Source organism: Monopterus albus, unplaced genomic scaffold (genome assembly GCF_001952655.1).
Source record: "Monopterus albus unplaced genomic scaffold, M_albus_1.0 scaffold17.1, whole genome shotgun sequence".
Classification (NCBI taxonomy): domain Eukaryota; kingdom Metazoa; phylum Chordata; class Actinopteri; order Synbranchiformes; family Synbranchidae; genus Monopterus; species Monopterus albus.
Window position 1 is genome coordinate 340,298 of NW_018127897.1, and position 19,629 is coordinate 359,926.

Sequence of the window (19,629 nt, forward strand, 5' to 3'; positions counted from 1 at the left end):
TGTGTTTTTCTGTCAATATGGGGTGCTGTGTGTACATTAATGAGGAAAAAATGAACTTAAATGATTTTAGCATATGGCTGCAATATAACAAAGAGTGAAAAATTTAAGGGGGTCTGAATACTTTCCGTACCCACTGTATATTTTCAGGTAATTATGAGCAGAACCATGAATAGAAAACAGAATCTGGACTTATAATTACCTGACCTAAGAACTGCACACAACTTGGAAATTTTCAGTAATAAAGACCTTTCTGTTTGTTCACCCATCACCCTTTTTAAAATGACATGACATAAAATGAAATAAAAGCTGATATTTACCACAACTGAATATTTAACTCAAAGAAATAATTTTGTCTTTGCATTTACCACTATTGATAGTGTAATATGTAGCTTTTATTTTTCCTTTTATTAAACTAAGACAAACTCATTACCTCAATGTAATTCCAAAGTTACTTTATGTCCTACTTAACCAATATCATTATTCTCCAAATAGGTTAATGTTTTTAGCTTTGTTGAACTATTTGCCACTTTTGTGCCTTGATTTTGAAACTTTTTAGCATTGTTTAAGAACAGATTGTACCCTGGGTTAAATACTCAATGACAAAAATCCTTTCACACTGGAATAGAACATCTTTCTCCAGGGTTTTATGACCCACCCATTCACCCCACCCACCTCCTAATGCAGAATTTCTCTGTATACCACACCACCACAGCTATGTTAACACTGAAGCCAGTACAGGATCCCTTTTGTCTGTATGAGATGCCAAAGGTACTTGACAGAGCATCAGTGTTTTATGCCCTGGTAAGGAGAATGGGCTGCAACAGTCAGAGACAACATCTCCTGCTATACGTGTATCATATGCATGTGTGCAGCCTCTGCAAAGGGCAACCACAGTCTGTTTGATCAGTCTGACCCACTGAGCCTGTAGCAGAGCAGAGCAAGAAGTGCTTGATCTCAACAGGCATCACAAACAAACCAGCTTGCCCCACTTTGGAACCATGACCTCAACCACTGTCTTGAAAAGGCCAACACCCAGCTCTCAGCCTCATGTAACACTAAAGAAGGCAGTACAGCTGATCTCAGTCCATTTTTTTGCTTTCTGGCTATTTGCTGTTTAAGGAATGTTGGTATTATCTTCCATCATATTCATCTTATTTATTAGATTTTTTATAACAATTTGATTTAGTTGCTGTCACCCAAATGTATAGCTCATTTATAATTGATATATTCCTTTCAAGTTCACTTCATTTAAATTCACTAAATTCACTGCAATTTCCATCATATAGCTCATGCCCACATTTCATTCTTCTCAATATATATTGTGTTATTCAAGTATGCAGAATATATTCGTTTATTATAGAGCATTTCATTCTGTGTGCCACTGTAGAAAAAATTACTGGAAATGAACTCACTAATTTCAGATAGAAAGATAATGGTGCCTGATAATACGTAAACAGGTGATAAATGGCGCCTCTCACAATTGTATATTATTTGCCTTGTCTAAGTTAAAAAAAATGCTGAAACAATGTATAGTCCCAGGGTTTATCATTCAACAAAGCACGGAGCCTGACAAACTGTTGCACTTTTAATCAAACCAGTGATAACCATTAACATACACATAACAGTGTGACTTCTCTTTCTTAATTTTCTGAAATAGGACACTTGGCAAATGGAATTCTAAACTACAGATGAAGGTGCATATGAGTGTATTCAAAAATGTTTTTTTTTATTTTGGTGACCACTGGCATTGACACATACAGTATTTGGTGCAGCCAGGCACATTGTGGAAGAGAGGCAGAATACATCATTAGTGGGAGAAAGGCATTATGAGCAGGTGGAGCTGGGGTGTGCTTTAGTAATGGCCAATCAGACCAGCTCCTCTCATTCTCTTTAAAAACACTGCAGGAAACTGCTGTGGCAAAATGATCTTATTAAAGCTTGGTGAGTGTAGAATAAAGTTTACAGAAACCCAAACTTTGATTGATGTCAGTGATATTATAATGACTTATCTGAAGGGGCTTCATCAGAGAGAAGGTTCTCACAGGCAGGAAGAAGAAGTGTCACTCAATTAAGAAGAAAATGCACCTGTAAGTACCTCAATGCAGGAAGAAAAGTACATGGAAGAGTTGATGGTAGATTTGTATTCCCCGATCACACTCGGACCAATGGCAGATGAATCAGCAGACCTCTGGGAAGAAGAAAAGGAAGAAACAGAGGAGAATGAAGCATGTGGTAGTGGACGAGTGGATGGATGAGCCTGATCCTGAGCAAGAAGAGGAAAACAGAAAGCTGGAATGGAAAAGGGAGAAAAATAATTAAGAGAGAATAGCTGTAGCTAAGGGCATATGGTAGGAATTTGAAGTAATCAATAAGTAAGGATGATTATAGACAAGATGTGTGTAGTATGTTTTTGTTTAATGACTAGTAATGATGTGTTTGATAATAAAGCTAAACATAAGAGTGACTGTGTTGTAATACTGATTGTGATTTAATGATAAAACTAATGTAAAAGTTGTTTTGTAATTAAAATGAAATGTTTAAGTGAGCAGAGAAGCTGACAAAGTCATAATGTTATGCCTGATCAGTGTATTAGAGTAGGTACTTTATTGATCCCACAGTGGGGAAATTTCTGGGGAAATTTTATATATATATATACATATACAGTGCCTTGCGAAAGTATTCGGCCCCCTTGAACTTTGCGACCTTTTGCCACATTTCAGGCTTCAAACATAAAGATATAAAACTGTAATTTTTTGTGAAGAATCAACAACAAGTGGGACACAATCATGAAGTGGAACGAAATTTATTGGATATTTCAAACTTTTTTAACAAATAAAAAACTGAAAAACTGGGCGTGCAAAATTATTCAGCCCCCTTAAGTTAATACTTGGTAGCGCCACCTTTTGCTGCGATTACAGCTGTAAGTCGCTTGGGGTATGTCTCTATCAGTTTTGCACATCGAGAGACTGAAATTTTTGCCCATGCCTCCTTGCAAAACAGCTCGAGCTCAGTGAGATTGGATGGAGAGCGTTTGTGAACAGCAGTTGTCAGTTCTTTCCACAGATTCTCGATTGGATTCAGGTCTGGACTTTGACTTGGCCATTCTAACACCTGGATATGTTTATTTGTATTTATTAGTCATTTAGGTCAACATTGGATCATTCAGAGATCCTCACTGAACTTCTGGAGAGAGTTTGCTGCACTGAAAGTAAAGGGGCTGAATAATTTTGCACGCCCAATTTTTCAGTTTTTTATTTGTTAAAAAAGTTTGAAATATCCAATAAATTTCGTTCCACTTCATGATTGTGTCCCACTTGTTGTTGATTCTTCACAAAAAAATTACAGTTTTATATCTTTATGTTTGAAGCCTGAAAGGTGGCAAAAGGGCGCAAAGTTCAAGGGGGCCGAATACTTTCGCAAGGCACTGTAAATACCTGGATGCAATCAAATTTCCTTCAGTTACAGACAAGACTGAAGTTATTGCTTTTGGTAGCAAGAACGAAAGGACCGAAGTTATTGATCAGCTTGATTGTAGAACTATGAAGACAAAAACTCAAGTTACAAATCTTGGTGTCATAATTGACTCAGACCTGAACTTCACCAGTCACATCAAGGCCACAACTAAATCAGCTTTTCATCATCTCGAACAAATAGTACAACTCTGAGGTCTCATGTCCTGAGAAACTCACTGATGCTATCGTCTCCAACAGGCTGGACTGTTGTAATGGTCTTTTGTCTAGCCTTCCCCAAAAGACTGTTAGACAACTTCAGCTCGTTCAGAGAGTTTGAACCAGAACCAGGAGAATTGAGCAAATCACTCCTGTTCTTAAATCTTTACACTGGCTCCCAGTTACCTACAGAATCCAAACCCAGCAGGGCCCTGACATCCTTAGTAAGCAGTGATCTGGTTTTAATGCTTATAATATTTAATGCTGTTACTGTTTTTCTTTGCCTATGTGAAGCACTTTGAATTGCCTCTGGTTAGGAAATGTGCTCTAGAAATTAAGCTGTCTTGCTTTGATCTGAAGTCCAGTGGTGCTTTGACCAAGATTCCTGTGCTGGCCTTGGACTGAGTTTCTAGAACAATGTAGGGCAAAGGTGGTGGAGAGATCCCTGCTGTCCATAGCTGTCAATTCTGTTTCTGGTTTCCTTGAAAGAATCTCTAGCAGCATATATATATTAGTGTTGGGCAGTGACTAAAATCCCTAATCGCATTAACTGTATGATTTTCTGTGATTAATCAAGATTAACTGCATTGATATGAGCAGCATTCAATAATTAATTCAAAAGTAGTGTATTGCACACTTTTATTTTAAAAGTACTGCTATATGAAAAAGTGCAATAACATTTAGTTTGCAAACACTTGCAACAAATAAGGTGTTCAATTTGTTGTTATTCTAATTCTGCAGCACTTGCTGGACTGTATTTAAAGTGGTCCACAACCTTTCTGGATTTGGCCAGGACATTGTCAAATGCACTGTTCTGCAGAAAAATTGTGACAGAAAAATGGAGACTGTGCGCTACGCAGGGGACGTGTTCAAAAGGCAGATGTCTCGCAGCAGCGATCATATTTCTTGCACTATCTGTGCTAAGTGTGCTGACTTTATTTGAAATGTTCCACTGCTGTGCAACATGAATGAAATGCTCTGCACACGTTTCAGCAAAATGCTTCTCTTCTGTTTTCATTCCAGTTAGAGCATGTGAATGCAGCTCCCACTGTTCAGCAATATAATGCACTGTAACTCCAAGGTAGTTAGTGTTACCCAGCGATGTCCAGTAGTCTCCAGTGAGAGCAACAGTTGGTGCATGCTGTAACGCCACCGCTTTTGTAGTCCTTTCCTTTTCAAACAACTCGTGTATTCTTCTTGTGATGGTGCGTCCGGTTCACGTGTCTGCAGCAGTCTTAGACCCACCCCAAATGCTCTCATTAGTTGAGACGCGTGATGACACCCATCCCAAGCCAGTAAAGATCAACATCCCACCCGTCCTGTGACCCATGGTTTGTCTGTGTATTCAGAGCCAGTGAGCAACAGACTTTCAAAATAATAATATTACACAAAACTGTGTCAATGCGTGATAAAATAATTAAGTAATGTGTTAACGTGAAAATAACACGTTATCTTTCCCAGCCCTAATACAACATATGTAGGACAGGATGCATGACTATACTGTTTGTTTTTTCCTCATGTGAATCATGTTCCCTTTGCATAAACTTTGCAGATTGATCATTGAGAGACTTTTGACTGTACGCATGTTTTCCAGTCCACTTTCTCTGTAACTGAAAAACAATCATTCTGTATACAGTGTAGGCTCTTCCTACCTCTGTTTATGTGTGATTTGGGAGTCTGCAACCAGATTTTAAAGTAAATATTCTCTTTTGTCTTGCAGAGAGATGCCCCTTTTCTGGAGGAAGATCACTGGATTGAAAAGTATTAGTGAGAGTCTACGTGGACTGTGATTTCATTGATTTTGAGCTGGGTTCCTGCTGTCAAGCACAGGCTGATTGTGTTTGGCTCACCAGCACTGTATTCTCAGTCAACTTCTCCTTTCTCTAGGTGATAAAAAACAGTCCACAGGATTGCCATCAATGGTTTCTGCCCTAATCAAGACTATATCATCCTACATTGAAAAGATTTGCAAAGGAATGTTTACAAAGAAATTGGCAAACCCAATAAAGAAGAAAGAGAGAAGTGAAAATAAAGAGCCCAAATTGACCTCTGATTTGGAAGCACACAATCTAACTCTCTCTACTACACTGAAGACTACAGTTAAAAAGATTTCCAAATGCTCTTCGGCACGTAACATATCGCTTGAAGAAGACGACAGAAAGAACGACTGCTCATCCCTGTCACCTACATTCAGTTATCGTGTAGCTATAGCAAATGGACTCCCAAAAAACTCTCTTTTTTTGAATAATAATGAAAGTATTTTTCCTGAGGTTCTTTCTATTGATAGTTGTTACTCAGACTCCTTAAGTGAGACAAAACCTGTCCGGAGACTGGATGAACATAAATCACACACTATGCCAGTAAGACGAAACAGGAAGAGCCTCATTAGTTTGGCCCCATCAGATGGCAGTTCTGAGGGTGAACGAGTGGAACGCTCCAGTCTACATACACTTAGGCTGGGTGCTCTCCGCAAGTTAAGAAAATGGAAAAAGAGTCAGGAATGTGTCTCCTCAGACTCCGAGGTGAGCAACTGGAGGAAAACCTTGGGTATCCGGAGCAAGTCTTTGGACCGTGCTGGACGGCAGCAAAAGAGTTCAACCCTGGAGCCTGGCTCCTCTTCCACAGGTTGCATAAGTCAGACCCAGGATGTCATGGAAATGATTTTTAAGGAGCTTCAAGGAATCAGCCAGATAGAGACGGAACTGTCTGAGCTGCGTGGGCATGTAAATGCTTTAAAAAGTTCAATTGACGAGATCTCCAGTAGTGTGGAAGTAGTTCAGAGTGAGATTGAGCAGCTTCGCTCAGGCTTTGTCCAGTCTAGAAGGGAAACACGTGATATTCATGATTACATAAAACAAATTAGCCACCAGGCCAATAATTCAACCTTGCGGTTCCTCAATGTTCCTGAAGAAAGGTCAGAGAAAACAGAGAGTCTAATATATAAAATACTAAAAGACAAAATGGGTTTCACTGATGCCCATAAAACAATAAAAATTGAGCTTGCTCATAGGTTAGGGCAACAAAGAGAATGCTCTAATGCAAAACCTCGTCCTATTATTGTTATTTTTGCAACACCCCAAGATAGGGATTTAGTCTTGAAAAAATGCTATAAACTTAAAGGAACAGGCATTACAGTCTCTACTGATAGCTTAACTCATGATGGAAAGGAGAGGAAAGACAAAACAATGTCTTCCTCACAAACTTATGAAAGCATGGATTTAAAGGTTTCAGGAAAGGATAAAGTAGTCGAGAGTGATGACTGGGATTCAATGGACAGTGATAAGGAATTAGATGAATTAAGCAAAAATAAATATGCAATGGTGATTTCGAAGCCTGTTCACAAGAGTAAATCAGAGAAGAGGCGATCCCATGACCACAGCAGATCAGGTGCAGAAGCAGGTTACTCAGGTGCAGTTCACTATGCTGATGACTCTTACTATGATCCAGACAAGCATGCCAAGGCTTACTACTCTGATTTGACCTCTGGTTGGCTTTCCCAGAGTGACTACTCTACCCCTAAACTCAGCCGCTCTGAGTCTGACTGCTCAAAACTTTGTCAGTCATACTCAGAAGACTTTTCAGATAGTCAGTACTTTACACGGGCCAATGGCTGCTCCCTGCTCTCCTCCTCAGACCAGGAGCTGTGGCAGAGAAAACAAGAAGACATGGCCTCCTCCTGGTATGCAAGCCCCAGTCACCCACAGAGCCATGAAAATCAAACCTATGAACACAATGAAATTGAAACAACAGAAACAATTGACAGTGGGGTAAGCAATGGGCTTGTTTGCATGTCTGGTGACAGAAGTCACTACAGTGGCTCCCAGCTCTCTCTGCAAGGTGATCTATCACCCTGGAAAGACTGGCATCATCTGGAGCAGGGTGCTGATTCTGGCTTAGATGCCTCTATAGAGATTAGCAGTCCCTTTGACCCATCAACCATTCCTGGTTTTCCAGAAAACATAACTAAATGTCAGGAAGTTGATTTGCAATTTGAAGGAGATGAAGAATTCATGTTGCTTGACAGAGAGTCGTCTCTACCTGTAACTACCCACATAATTCCTCCCATCACAGAGCGTGAGTCTGTCATCAAGACTTCTGTTCGGCGGTCTAAAGATGGAGGAAAGGTGGTCACAAAAGAAAGCACAAAGGTATCATCTAAAGATGTCCCTAAAACATCTGCTAAAGTGACACATAAGCAACCTAAACTGGCTCCTAAAGAGGAAGCCACCAAAATAATGTCAAAGGAAAGTCCCAAAGTATCTGCTAAGGTTTCACCTAAAGTGACTTCTAAAGCAGCTCCTAAAGAGTCACCTAAAGAAATTCAGAAATCATCAGTTAAAGAATCCACTCAAACCTTCCCTAAAGAGAGTCCTAAAGTCACATCTAAAGATGCAACAAAGCCTGCTGTTAAAGAGGTATCTAAAGTGACATCTAAGGTAACTTATAGTGAGGCTGCTAAAGTCGCTGCTAAAGTGACCCCAAAAGACAGCCCAATAATGACTCCTAAAGAAAGCCCTAAAGAGTCACCTAAAGACAGCCCCAAAATGACCCCAATTGAGAGCCCTGCCTCAACACCAAAAGAGTCACCTAAAGAATCCCCTAAGGAGTCCCCTAAAATTATTGCTAAAGAACTCCCACAAGCTGCATCTAAAGAAGGTCTGAAAGTTGCTGCTAAAGAGGTTGCCAAAGAAGCTGCAAAACTACCTCCAAAGGAGGTTCCAAAAGAAATGCCTAAAGTGACATCTAAGGAGACCGGGAAAATACCCACTAAAGACATTTACAAAATTTCACCCCAAGAAGCACCAAAGGTAGCCCCTAAGGAGAGTCCTAAGTTACCCTCAAAAGAGACCCCTAAAGTCACCCCAACAGAACCCCCTAAAGTAGCACCCAAAGTAGCATCTAAAGATGTCCCTAAGGAAACCACAAAAGCAGTTCCTAAAGAAAAGTTCCCTGAACTGGATGTCAATCATAGCTTTCACCAGACTCAAAATAAGTCTACAGCTATGTACCGCAGTCAGAGTGAGATTCGAGCAGAGAAGGTTGAAGAGGTTCCCAAGTCTTGGAGCAGCAGACTCAGTATAGATCTCAGTGAGAAGTCCTTTGGTTTTGGCTTTGGTTCTACACTGCAGAGGGCTAAGTCAGCTCTGGAGGTTGTTTGGAAGTCTGGCTCTCAGAGTACCCCTGCTCCCCCCGAAGAGCCTACAAACTCCTCCTCATCATTTATGGGTCGTTTCCGCACCCTGTCCACCTCCACTGCAAATAATTCTGGTACAACTATTAATTCAGATGTCTGCACAGACCCTGTCTTCTACAAGGCAGAGGAAAAGAAAACAGGTACAGAGACAGAAGCTGAGGAACAATCAGTGGACAATGAGACTCACTATGTTGAAGTGATGGAACAGGTACTGGCAAACTTGGAGAACAGAACTAATGCTAATGAGACAGATGAAACAGATGAGCCTGTGCAGGAGTGTGAAACTTCTCAGGACTATGACACATCTGATGACATTGAGGCCTCTCGAGAGAATGATGCCTCTCAAGAGAATGATGCCTCTCAAGATTTTGAAGCCCCGGACTATGAGACAGGTAAAGAGGTACATGTTCTTGAGTATGACTGTAGTTTGGATGAGCAGTATGAGGAAGAGTACATGGGGGAATATGACACTCAACTCACTGAGGACACTGCTGAATATGACGCAATGGTGGAGTATGTAGATGTAGAGGAAACGGATGAGACCGAAGAGAATGATGTGACAGAAGAGATGGAAGAGGGTGATGAGGAGTTAGAGGAGGTAGAGGAGATAATAGAGGAGGCTGCTGAGGTGTCTGAAAAAGTGGAGCAACAGCAAGAGGATGAAAACAAAAATGTTCCAGAGGAGAAGACCACAGACACCCCACCAAAGAAACGTGTGCGGCCCACATTCAAGGAGGCAGCACTAAGGGCCTACAGGAAACAGATGGCTGAACTTGAGCAGCAGATCCTGGCAGGGGGTAAGACTTTTCATCCCATTTTGTTTAGACAGTGCTCATTTGATTTTACACAGTTTTACTTAGCTTTACATTTTCATTTTCTGTTTTCTATGTAAACTTATACATATATGTAAATAACAGTAACGACTCATCAGAACACTCGTCAGAGCACCTTCAATAAAAAGATATATCTGTGGTTTTGTGATGCAGCACATCATCTAAAAATTGTAATTACTTAACATTTTCTCACAAAAATAACCAACATATTAGGTGCAACTGTTTGGAAAACTCTTGGTGGTGCATTCAAATTTGTCCGAAAAGACAAACAACAAAAAAAGATGGGCATCAGGGGAACTGAAACATTTACAATATCATGTGTTGCTCTAAGAAGATAGAGCAGTCAGCTCTTAAGTCTCAGAAATCACTCCTGGACCTTGAACAGAGATTTGATTGGGGCATCCTTAAACAGAGACACAAAGAAACTGTGTAACCACATATGATAAACAACAGTGGAAAAAATAAAAAGGAAACTGTAATAAATCAGTAACAAGAAACAGCAAGAAGGAAAATGTGATTATGCAAACAGGTTTTACATTTCTCCAAGCTGACATTTGTACCATACTGAAATTAATTGTATTAACTAAAGAAAAAAAGTTGAAGTACAATTTGGAAAATCTGAGGAAGTAATCTAGAATATGGATAATTTTATGTAAAAAACAACAACAACAAAAAAAAACAGCACAAAATAAAAAGCAGTGCTATATTTCTCCTAAACATCCAATAGATCCTTGTTTTTAGTGGACGTCTGAATTGCAGGGTATCAATTTCATTTATGTAACAGAGACAAGCCCAAGACTTGAAACTTGGTGGTTTAATATATTTGGATTTATGGGAACCTTGCATCAACTTGAAGTATGTCTCTTTGAATCAGTAATTTATTTTCAGTTGAATAATGGAAGAGTCTCTCTCTGAAGGTGGCATTATTGGTGGCACTGACTTTGTTGTATTTCCATGGCATAGTACTAGACTCTCTTGTATAGTAGCTGACTGCAGCTCAAACCTTTTCTGAATGTTTACATTTTATCATTAAAATTTAATGGACCTTAAAATCTACAATGCGGCTGGCCTCCAAAATGACCATCTGTTGTTCTCAGTGAATAAAAACATGACTACAGTCTGTTATTGGGTGTCACTGCCATGGCAGACAGTTAAAGCAAGTATGAACACAAAGTCTGTGTACAGTAAATTGACTTTGAATGTTCTGTATGCCTCTGAAGTCTGCACTACACTGTTGTAATTTTGAGATATTTTACTCTCTACATGCAGCAGCATATTGTGCCAGTTGTGTTTTTTAATTAGAATTTTGTTTCACTGCAGTAGTTGCCCTGAATCAAAATATTGCTGATGGGTAAGGGTTTCTTTAAAAGGAGGTGATTTATGTCAGATCAACATGGGTGTGTTAATGGTTAAGATGTATTCATTGAAAAAAAAAGTACGGTAGTCCTTCAACTGGAATGAAAAAAGAGACCAGGGAATTTCCACTCTTACTTAAAATGAAAAAGCTTCCTGACCTACATATGTAGCTACAACTGTGGTACTCATAGTGGAGTAGAAACTGTAGTTCAGGGAATACAGGCTACACCTAAAGAATGTAAGACTGTGTGGGGGATAGTTGCACAAATGTTTTCAGTAGCCACTTTTACCAAACATCCTGCAGAAAATAATTTTAGTAGTGGCATTTACTAAAACAGTCAGCACACTGCTTTAAATTAAATAGCTTTCCTTCATGATCTTATGATTGTATATGACCAGGGCTCCCAAACATTTTCAGACAACCCCCCCATATGAGGTATATGCAACATAGCAATAACAGTATATTATATGTTATCATGTCAACACGGTGAGAATATAGGCAGAATGGATGAACCCAAGTTCTTGTTGAAATGAAAACCTAATATCAATACATGAAAGTTTAAAAACATCAGTACATGAACCTAGATATTGTTTTGACATCAAATGTAACATAAGCATGCTATTAAAAGTGCATTAAGTATAATTTTACACCATCAAATAAGATGAAACAGGATGTGGTGTTTCTCAGGTATACAACATACTTTTGTTATTCCAGGTTTTCTATTCTGTGCTGTCAAAATACAGTCTATAAATTAGTCCCACCTGCCACATAGTTTTTCAAAATGTAAGTAGCCATTTCAAATACCCAGCCAGGAGTCCAACAGTGTGCCTGACAAACCAAAGAGGCCATGCTGTTTTGCACAGAGAGAGTGGGACAAAGAAAGCTAGGGTTAACATTGGTTTCACTTTTTTCTTGTATATTGTTCTTGTTTTTTTTCCTTTTCGATGTATAGAGTTATAAGCACCCAAAGTACTCAGATATGAGTCAGATGTAGTGCTCTTCCTTCTTGAATGTGTTAGTTTCTAAAGGAAACATGTTTGTTTCAGTAACATTTAAGTGCCACATCATGACCATGCTACATGGTCATGATGTGGCACTTAAATTGACTTAATATGATTTCAGTTTGAGAATAACTCTAGCTTTGTGTAACATGATTACTTTGTGTCACATTAGCAGCAATCAGAGCTTTGTGCTGGACTAATAAATGTGCTTGTTATTCAGCTGACGCTAGTTTTGGACTGGAGGCTGAATTTTGTATAGCTTGTCGCAACTGGGCATCTGTAATTCATGTCGTAGCTTTAGGAAAAGAACTGGAGGGACAGAGTGCTTTGGAGTAGTTTATCATATGAGTTTGTTGTGAGTCTCACTAGACTCTTTAGTGGCTGAAAACAAATTAGGTAGAGTACCCTTAAAGGATTGTGAGCAATATATACTCAGTGAGACAGATTATGTAAAAAACAAAAAAAAACAACAACAAAAAAAAAACAGTGTCAGTGCTCTGTAGAGGATAATTTTTTAAATGGCAACATAAATCATCTCCTATATATCTTTGGCATTCATGTAATCGATGCTGTTGATTGTGACTGTGCATATTTAATCTCATAAACAGTTTTTGCTGGACTACCAGGCAAGATGAGTTAAAAGTAAATATGACAGTCATTGACTGATTGCTTCACTCTTTATTGTTGAATTGTGTACGCGCGAGGTGAGGCATACAGTAGGCCTAATATAGCGTGTGACCAGTTGTCATCACTGTCCAACGGCTTTTGGATCTTTTCTTCATGTTTCTAGGAGTCACTCAGTGGCCTTGTCTAAAACACTCTTATGTGTTTCTTTATTCTTCTGAGGACAATTATGTATAAGTTCAGCTGTCATAGACACTGTTAGTTTTCACTTGAACCAACAGTGCAAGAACATTTTGAGTTGGGGTGAGACAGGCTGAGACGAGGACAAGAAACTCTTTACTATCAGGATGTCCCAATAATTCCATAAAAAGCCTCCAGTTAATCCAAAATGCTGCAGCCAGAGTACTGACAGGAACTAGCAAGATAGATCATATTTCTGTCATATTAGCTTCTCTCCACTGGCTCCCTGTAAAATTCAGAATAGAATTTAAAATCCTTCTCCTAACATATAAAGCCCTTAATGATACGACTCCACCACATAGAGCCTTATCATCCTAACAGAGCACTTCACTCTCAGAGTGCAGGTCTACTTGTGGTTCCTAGAGTCCACAGAAGTAGAATGGGAGGCAGAGCCTTTAGCTATCAAGCTCCTCTCCTATGGAACCAACTCCCAGTCTCAGTTCGGGAGGCGGACACCCTCTCTACCTTTAAGATTAGACTTAAGACTTTCCTTTTTGATAAAGCTTATAATTAGGGCTGGATCAGGTGACCCTGAGCCCTCCCTTAGTTATGCTGCTATAGTCCTAGGCTGCTGGGGGGCCCCATGATGCTCTGAGCTTCTTTCCTTTCCTCTCCTCTCCTCTCCACCCCTCTTCTCTCCTCCCCTTTCCTCTACATGCATCTATATGCCACCATTACGCATCACTAACTGTGCGTCTCCTCCCTCCTGTAGTGTGTCCTCTCTCTTATCAACATCAACCTGATCAGTGTTTGATTGTTTGTTGTGTCTTGTTGCTTTTCTTCTTTTCTCTCTCCTTTATCCACTCACCCCAACTGGTCAAGGCAGAAGGCCGCCCACCAAGAGCCGGGGTCTGTCGGAGGATTCTTCTGTAAAAGGGAGTTTTTCCTCCCTGCTGTCACCAAGTGCTTGCTCGGGGGGGATTTGTTGAGTTTTCCTCTCTAATAATAGTGCTAATAGTAAGGTCTAAAACTTACTTTGTAAAGTGTCCTGAGATGATTTTTGTTGTGATTTGGTGCTATACAAATACATTTGAATTGAATTAAAATGTGAGGCAGGAGTAACTGCACATACAGCTGTTTGTTTACATAATCTGGTGAGCACTCAAATGTTTTTGTCCACATATTATAACAACTACATAACATTGCTTGAATATCATACAAATAAAATGATCTATGTGGCTGTTTTGATAAATGTTCAACTTTTAAATTTATGTTGATAAAAGTCCATTGTTAATCTTGGAGCTAACCACTGATGGCCATTTTATGCATATTATTTATGTAGCATTAAACCTTAGAATCCTTCCGTCACACACAATATCACAAAAAGGGTTTTAACACTTGTCTGACTGTGATGTGATATCATTTCCACTGTAATCCTAAATAGTCTCATCTCCATTTGTTTGCCAGCATAAAATATTTTATGCAATTTCTTGTACTTGTTCCAACAGATCAGATGGAAACATATCTAATTAGCATTTTTATGACATTGAGCATAATCGTATAAAATTCATTAAATAACTCATGTACAAAGAATCATAGATGGAAGCACACACATGTATACGCTGTACACCCCCTCATTAGCTTCATGCCTTCACCTCCTGTAGCTGACGTGTGCTCATCGTGCTCGTGCTCTGAGGCGTGCTGGCTGGTCTGTGTGGGAGCTCTGATGTGGGTTTCAGTAGTGCTGCCACTCCTGCCAGGCCTGTCTTCAACTGGATACAGCAGTGTCTGTATTCAGATGCTAATTCACACTCCCAAGGGCATTCTGTAACCAGGTCAACCTTGCTTGGAATATTTATAGAGGTCTGCTGCTAGTGAAGTTTGCTGCTTACTCCTGGGAGCGCAAGGGAGGTAGACCCTCTTTATGCTTAGTGCACCATTTCTTGAGAAAGCGTGGATATGAAAAATGCAAACGCATGGAGTGAGGAGTCTCTGTTGTTGTTTTAGGTGATACCTTCCAATGCAAAGCCCTGACTAAATCAATATCAATTTCTCTGGCTGTAACCTCTGAAGGCCTCTTTTCTACAGTTTGCGCTCACAACTTGGAGGTGCTACAGTTTGATTCTAGTTTGCAATGCATTACACTTAAAACACTTTAGTCCCTCTATGATGGCGGCATTGCCACATTAGATGCTTGTACTTTCCCTCTAAACACTGTGCTAGAATAATAAATCATTTAGGACAGATGAAGGCAGTGGTTTTGCTTTTGTCTTTATAATTTAAATCTCAGTATCAAAAACAAAACAATGATTAGATGAGGCCCATAACCCATTTTACACCCAGTGGTCTATTCCTGTTTCTTGCCTGGAGGGATTCTAGTTTTGCAGTGAAACTGAACTAAATAAATAAATCCTCTGACATCAGCGTCTCATAGCTGCAAACAGCGACTGCTAATGTTGCACGTATACTGTAGTTATAGTGTTTTCTCAAATAGCAGGAAGTGGTCTGGTCATGTGTTACTGTTTGAGTCATCAGAAGGACAAGCCGTGAACAAATTGGTAGCCCAGGCACTCAGGACATTCATATCTTACTTTGCATGATCACATTTCATTTAGATCAAAGTCTGGAGGGCTGCAACGTCTCACTACACATTTCATTACTCTCTCTCTCATTTTTGGCGCAAATTTGGTTTTTAAAGTAATTTGTGAGATTATTAAAATACAAAATAAAATCCAAATGTTTTTTTAAGTGCCTAATATATGATAACATATTACCTCCATTTCTGCAATTTAAGAGGAACTAAAAGTTGGAAAACATGATAATTATATTCTAAAAATTTAATAAAATGTCCTCTAGCAGTAGTAGAAATCAATCTGGACACATGTTCAAAAGTCTCAATAAATGGCAGCAATACCAACCACTGCAAGACAGTAAATGCATGTAAAAGATGCATTCTATGGAAATCCAGAAGTGCATAATGAATACATAAAATAAATAGATAAGCATATGAATACATAAACAGAATAAAAACAGTATCTTGTAGTTCAGGGAACTCAAACAGCACATCATAGTATTTACAGTATACTTTAGTTAATGCAAAAAAGCAGTCTTAAGCAATCAAGCGACACTAAAACTAAAAACGACAAATAAATAATAGAAAAATTCAAACAAAAAGGGTTGGGCCGTTGCCTCGTGCATGTTCAATTTTGTCAGTGCTCACCAAGCATGCACAGTGGTAGTGTGACATCCTGCCTCAGTATAATAGTGTGTATATATAGTATGTAGTGTATAACAGTGTAAAGTGTTATTGGTAGAATCTTAGGTTCAGGAATTGCCATATAGTTAACCTGCCAACTTTATGTGACATTTCAGCTGGTGGGCTTGTTTGTTGTCTGGTTTTACCAAAAGTTGGGAGGGGTCTCATACATTTTTCATCTCTGTGGGTAAATTGAACATGGACTGAAACATGTTAGTTTGCTGCTGCCTTAGATTTTTTCTAAGAATGGGAACAGACCATAACTCCAGAGTTTTCTTTTAATGTGTTGTCCTCATAGCTGGTTGTATAGGTAGCTAGTCATCTTGGCATTATGCAGTACTAATATTCTGGCCAGTGTTACATACTTGACACACATAACCATGAGTTGTATGTGAAACAAAAGAAATCACATGTTGCGCTTTGATAATTGAACAAACATGGACTGCAGTATTATATCTGACATAAACTGTACCAAAACTGAGCAAAAGTTAGCTAAATTACTTCATTTACTTCACTAATCAAGGAAAACAAACTGGTTTCTGCTACTTGGACAACCAAACACTAGTGTTGCATTCAGTTGAATGACTGCAAATTACAACCAGAATAATTCAGTACAAAATCACATGTTGCGCTTTGATAATTGAACAAACATGGACTGCAGTATTATATCTGACATAAACTGTACCAAAACTGAGCAAAAGTTAGCTAAATTACTTCATTTACTTCACTAATCAAGGAAAACAAACTGGTTTCTGCTACTTGGACAACCAAACACTAGTGTTGCATTCAGTTGAATGACTGCAAATTACAACCAGAATAATTCAGTACAAAACTGAAAAGCTAGCATTAGCTTGCTAACAATGCCGACATATACACATTAGCCAGCTATAGAACTTTTGCATCTAGCAGGAAGAAAGCTACATCTTTGTCAAATTATAGTCCTTTCAGTGCTTTTAGTGCTCTCCATCTCTGAAGTACCAAACTGATGTTAACCCTGGTTTTACCTCGTTCTTTGTTGCACTCTTTCTGTACTACAGAACATGACCTCTTGGGTCTAATAAGCAGCTCTGCTCCCATCCTTGGTTTTATCTGCACAAGGGAAGCTCCATGGTCCGTTTTTGAAATGAGCCATACTGGTTTGAAAAACACATCTTATAACCTTGTGTCAGTGGGGACGTGGATGAAGTGCAGTGTGGATTTTAACAATAATGTTGAGAGAGGGGTAGAAATAAACACAAGGCCTGAAGATAGCAGAATGGGGTGGGGGCTTGGAGGGTTAGCACAGCAGAGAGAAAACACTTCTAGGCAATTTTTTACTTTATTTTTTCCGAATTTTTGCTAAATCTTACTTAATGCAGCTTTAAAAATTGCACCATGAATATAGCCATAGATGCTTTCATAGTTATAGTTATTAGTGTCAAATTTATTAAATACTCACTATCAGAAAAGTGGTTAAGGCTTTTAGACAGCACAGTGAGCAACCACATGTTATAACATTTCTTATGCAGTGGTTTGGACTCAAAATCAAGACCCCAGAAACAGATGGATTTTATATAAAAAAAAAAATTCTCAATTTAGAGTCCAGAGCATGCAGACACAAATAGGTAAAAGCAATGGTAAACATTTGGTAGGAAATCTCAGATAAAGGAGGCTGGACATTACAGAACCGAATGCTGAATTTAGATTTTTTATTTTCTGTCAGATCTGACAGTTTTGTGTTGATCGTTCACAGTCATGTTTGTAAGTCAGATGTATCTGACTCCTTGTGTAAACACTGTTAAGGTCCTAAACTGCTACGCATGTGCAGATTCAATTGAAATGTGAGCCACATGTCCAAGAATTACAACTTAATGTGTGTGATGGTTAAATAGCACAGTCTCCTCAAAAACTGCTCCGTTACAATAAATGTCTCTCAGTTTGGCTTGAACAGAGGCTTCAGCTTCTGTGTGTGTCTACACTATGTACATGTGTGCCTGACTGTGTCCAAATTAGAACACATTCCTGTGTGTGTCCTGGTTGTACTATCAGCCATGTGCAAGCTTTTTTGCTCCAATGAGCTCTGATCTATGCATGGTGGGACTATGTGTGTCAGCGGTGAAATGCAGGATTTATTGCTACTGTTGCTACTTCAACACTTTGCCATGGCACACATGCCCTGTGGTTTCCTACCAATCAATTGTGTTTTTGTTTTACAGATTTAAGGCAGCTGTGAAATAAGGTTTATATCAGTAGCCTATAGCCTATCTTCATGGTCTGGATTTATGTGGTGCAGCCAGAGACTTGCTGGTAGACAAGATGGCTCTATCTTGTATAGTTGTGCTGAGAGTGGCTTAGCAGTTCACTGCCCATGGTGCCCACTTGGAGTTTAGCTCCACATCAAGTGCTGTGTCTTTTCATTGATTGCGTGCAATTTTTGATGTCATGCCTCCCAGTGACAATATATTGTAACAGTTGTACCAAAAATGTAGTGTCTGGACAAAAAAAATCAACCTTTACAAGAATTTATACAACCCCAGTTGTTTTCATTTTGACCAAAAAGCACTTTTAAAACATCAGTGCCTCCATGAGGACCGATAATCATGAACAGATAAGTACTTGTGGTGAACATTAATGGCTCTGTAAAACACTCTAGGTAATGGTATCAACAAACTACTCTGCACTGTGTTCTTAATCAATCCTGAAGTCCAGAGTTATTTTAATGGTTATCAATTAATATTTTGATGATCTGATTTTTAACCGGTGTCTGCTTTCAAGTAAACAGACATAATCGAATCAATATTGGCAGAAGTAAAGAAAGAGGCTACGTTGCCTAATGCTGTATTAGTGTTGCAGTAAATGCAACAAAGTGTGTATCATGTTTTAATCAGAGCAGCACTATGTTCTTTCTCTTGTGAATAGCTGTTTTCAGTTTGTAGCAGATCATAATTATGCTGCCATTTATCATCCATGGATCAATAACACAGTAATTACATCTCTGCAGTTTTTTAAAGGGCTTACCCTCTCGCAGGTGTCTCTAGAGTGGCAATATGATACCATCCACTCATATGTAACTAATGTCTCCATAGCTGTGAGTGTTATTTTTGGAAATGTTATAGATCAAAGCATATTTTTTTAAAATTGTGCTGCATTGTTTTGAAATATTCTGTGTTGAAGGAGTGATCTTATTGCAACTTTTAGCCAAGAGACTCCTGTTGTATAACAGAGCTATGGTATTCCTCTTTTCATAGCTGTTGTCCCGCAGGTGCCTGTTGACTCTGCATAAATTGTTTGGCAAAACAGAATTGTGTCATCAGGAGGTAACAGTAGATTTGTGCACTAAGTGTGTACATTTTCTAGTGAACTCCTTTCTAACTCTCCACCCTCCTGCCGTTTTCTCATTTCAGACACCAGTGCTTTGGATACTCAGGTTTTTAGTCATTGTTTATCAGTTGTTAGATCAACCGTGTAAACACGTGATTTCCTTGCATGTGCATGTGTTTGTGTGAGTATATTTGTGTAGGTGTCTGTGTTTTTTGT

The 19,629-nt window shown here is 39.0% G+C and overlaps 1 protein-coding gene across 5 annotated transcripts in view; it reads left to right on the forward strand.

The window, feature by feature from the left end:
• Nucleotides 1-19,629, forward strand: part of unc13c (unc-13 homolog C (C. elegans)) — a 122,708-nt gene that overhangs the window by 6,657 nt on the left and 96,422 nt on the right. For all 5 annotated transcript variants that reach the window (XM_020592372.1, XM_020592375.1, XM_020592373.1 and 2 more), the window contains exons 2-3: nt 5,389-9,659; nt 19,497-19,519. In XM_020592372.1, coding sequence (XP_020448028.1) covers nt 5,588-9,659; nt 19,497-19,519 — 4,095 coding nt within the window. In that variant the 5' untranslated portion in view covers nt 5,389-5,587. The remainder of the gene's footprint in view (nt 1-5,388; nt 9,660-19,496; nt 19,520-19,629) is intronic.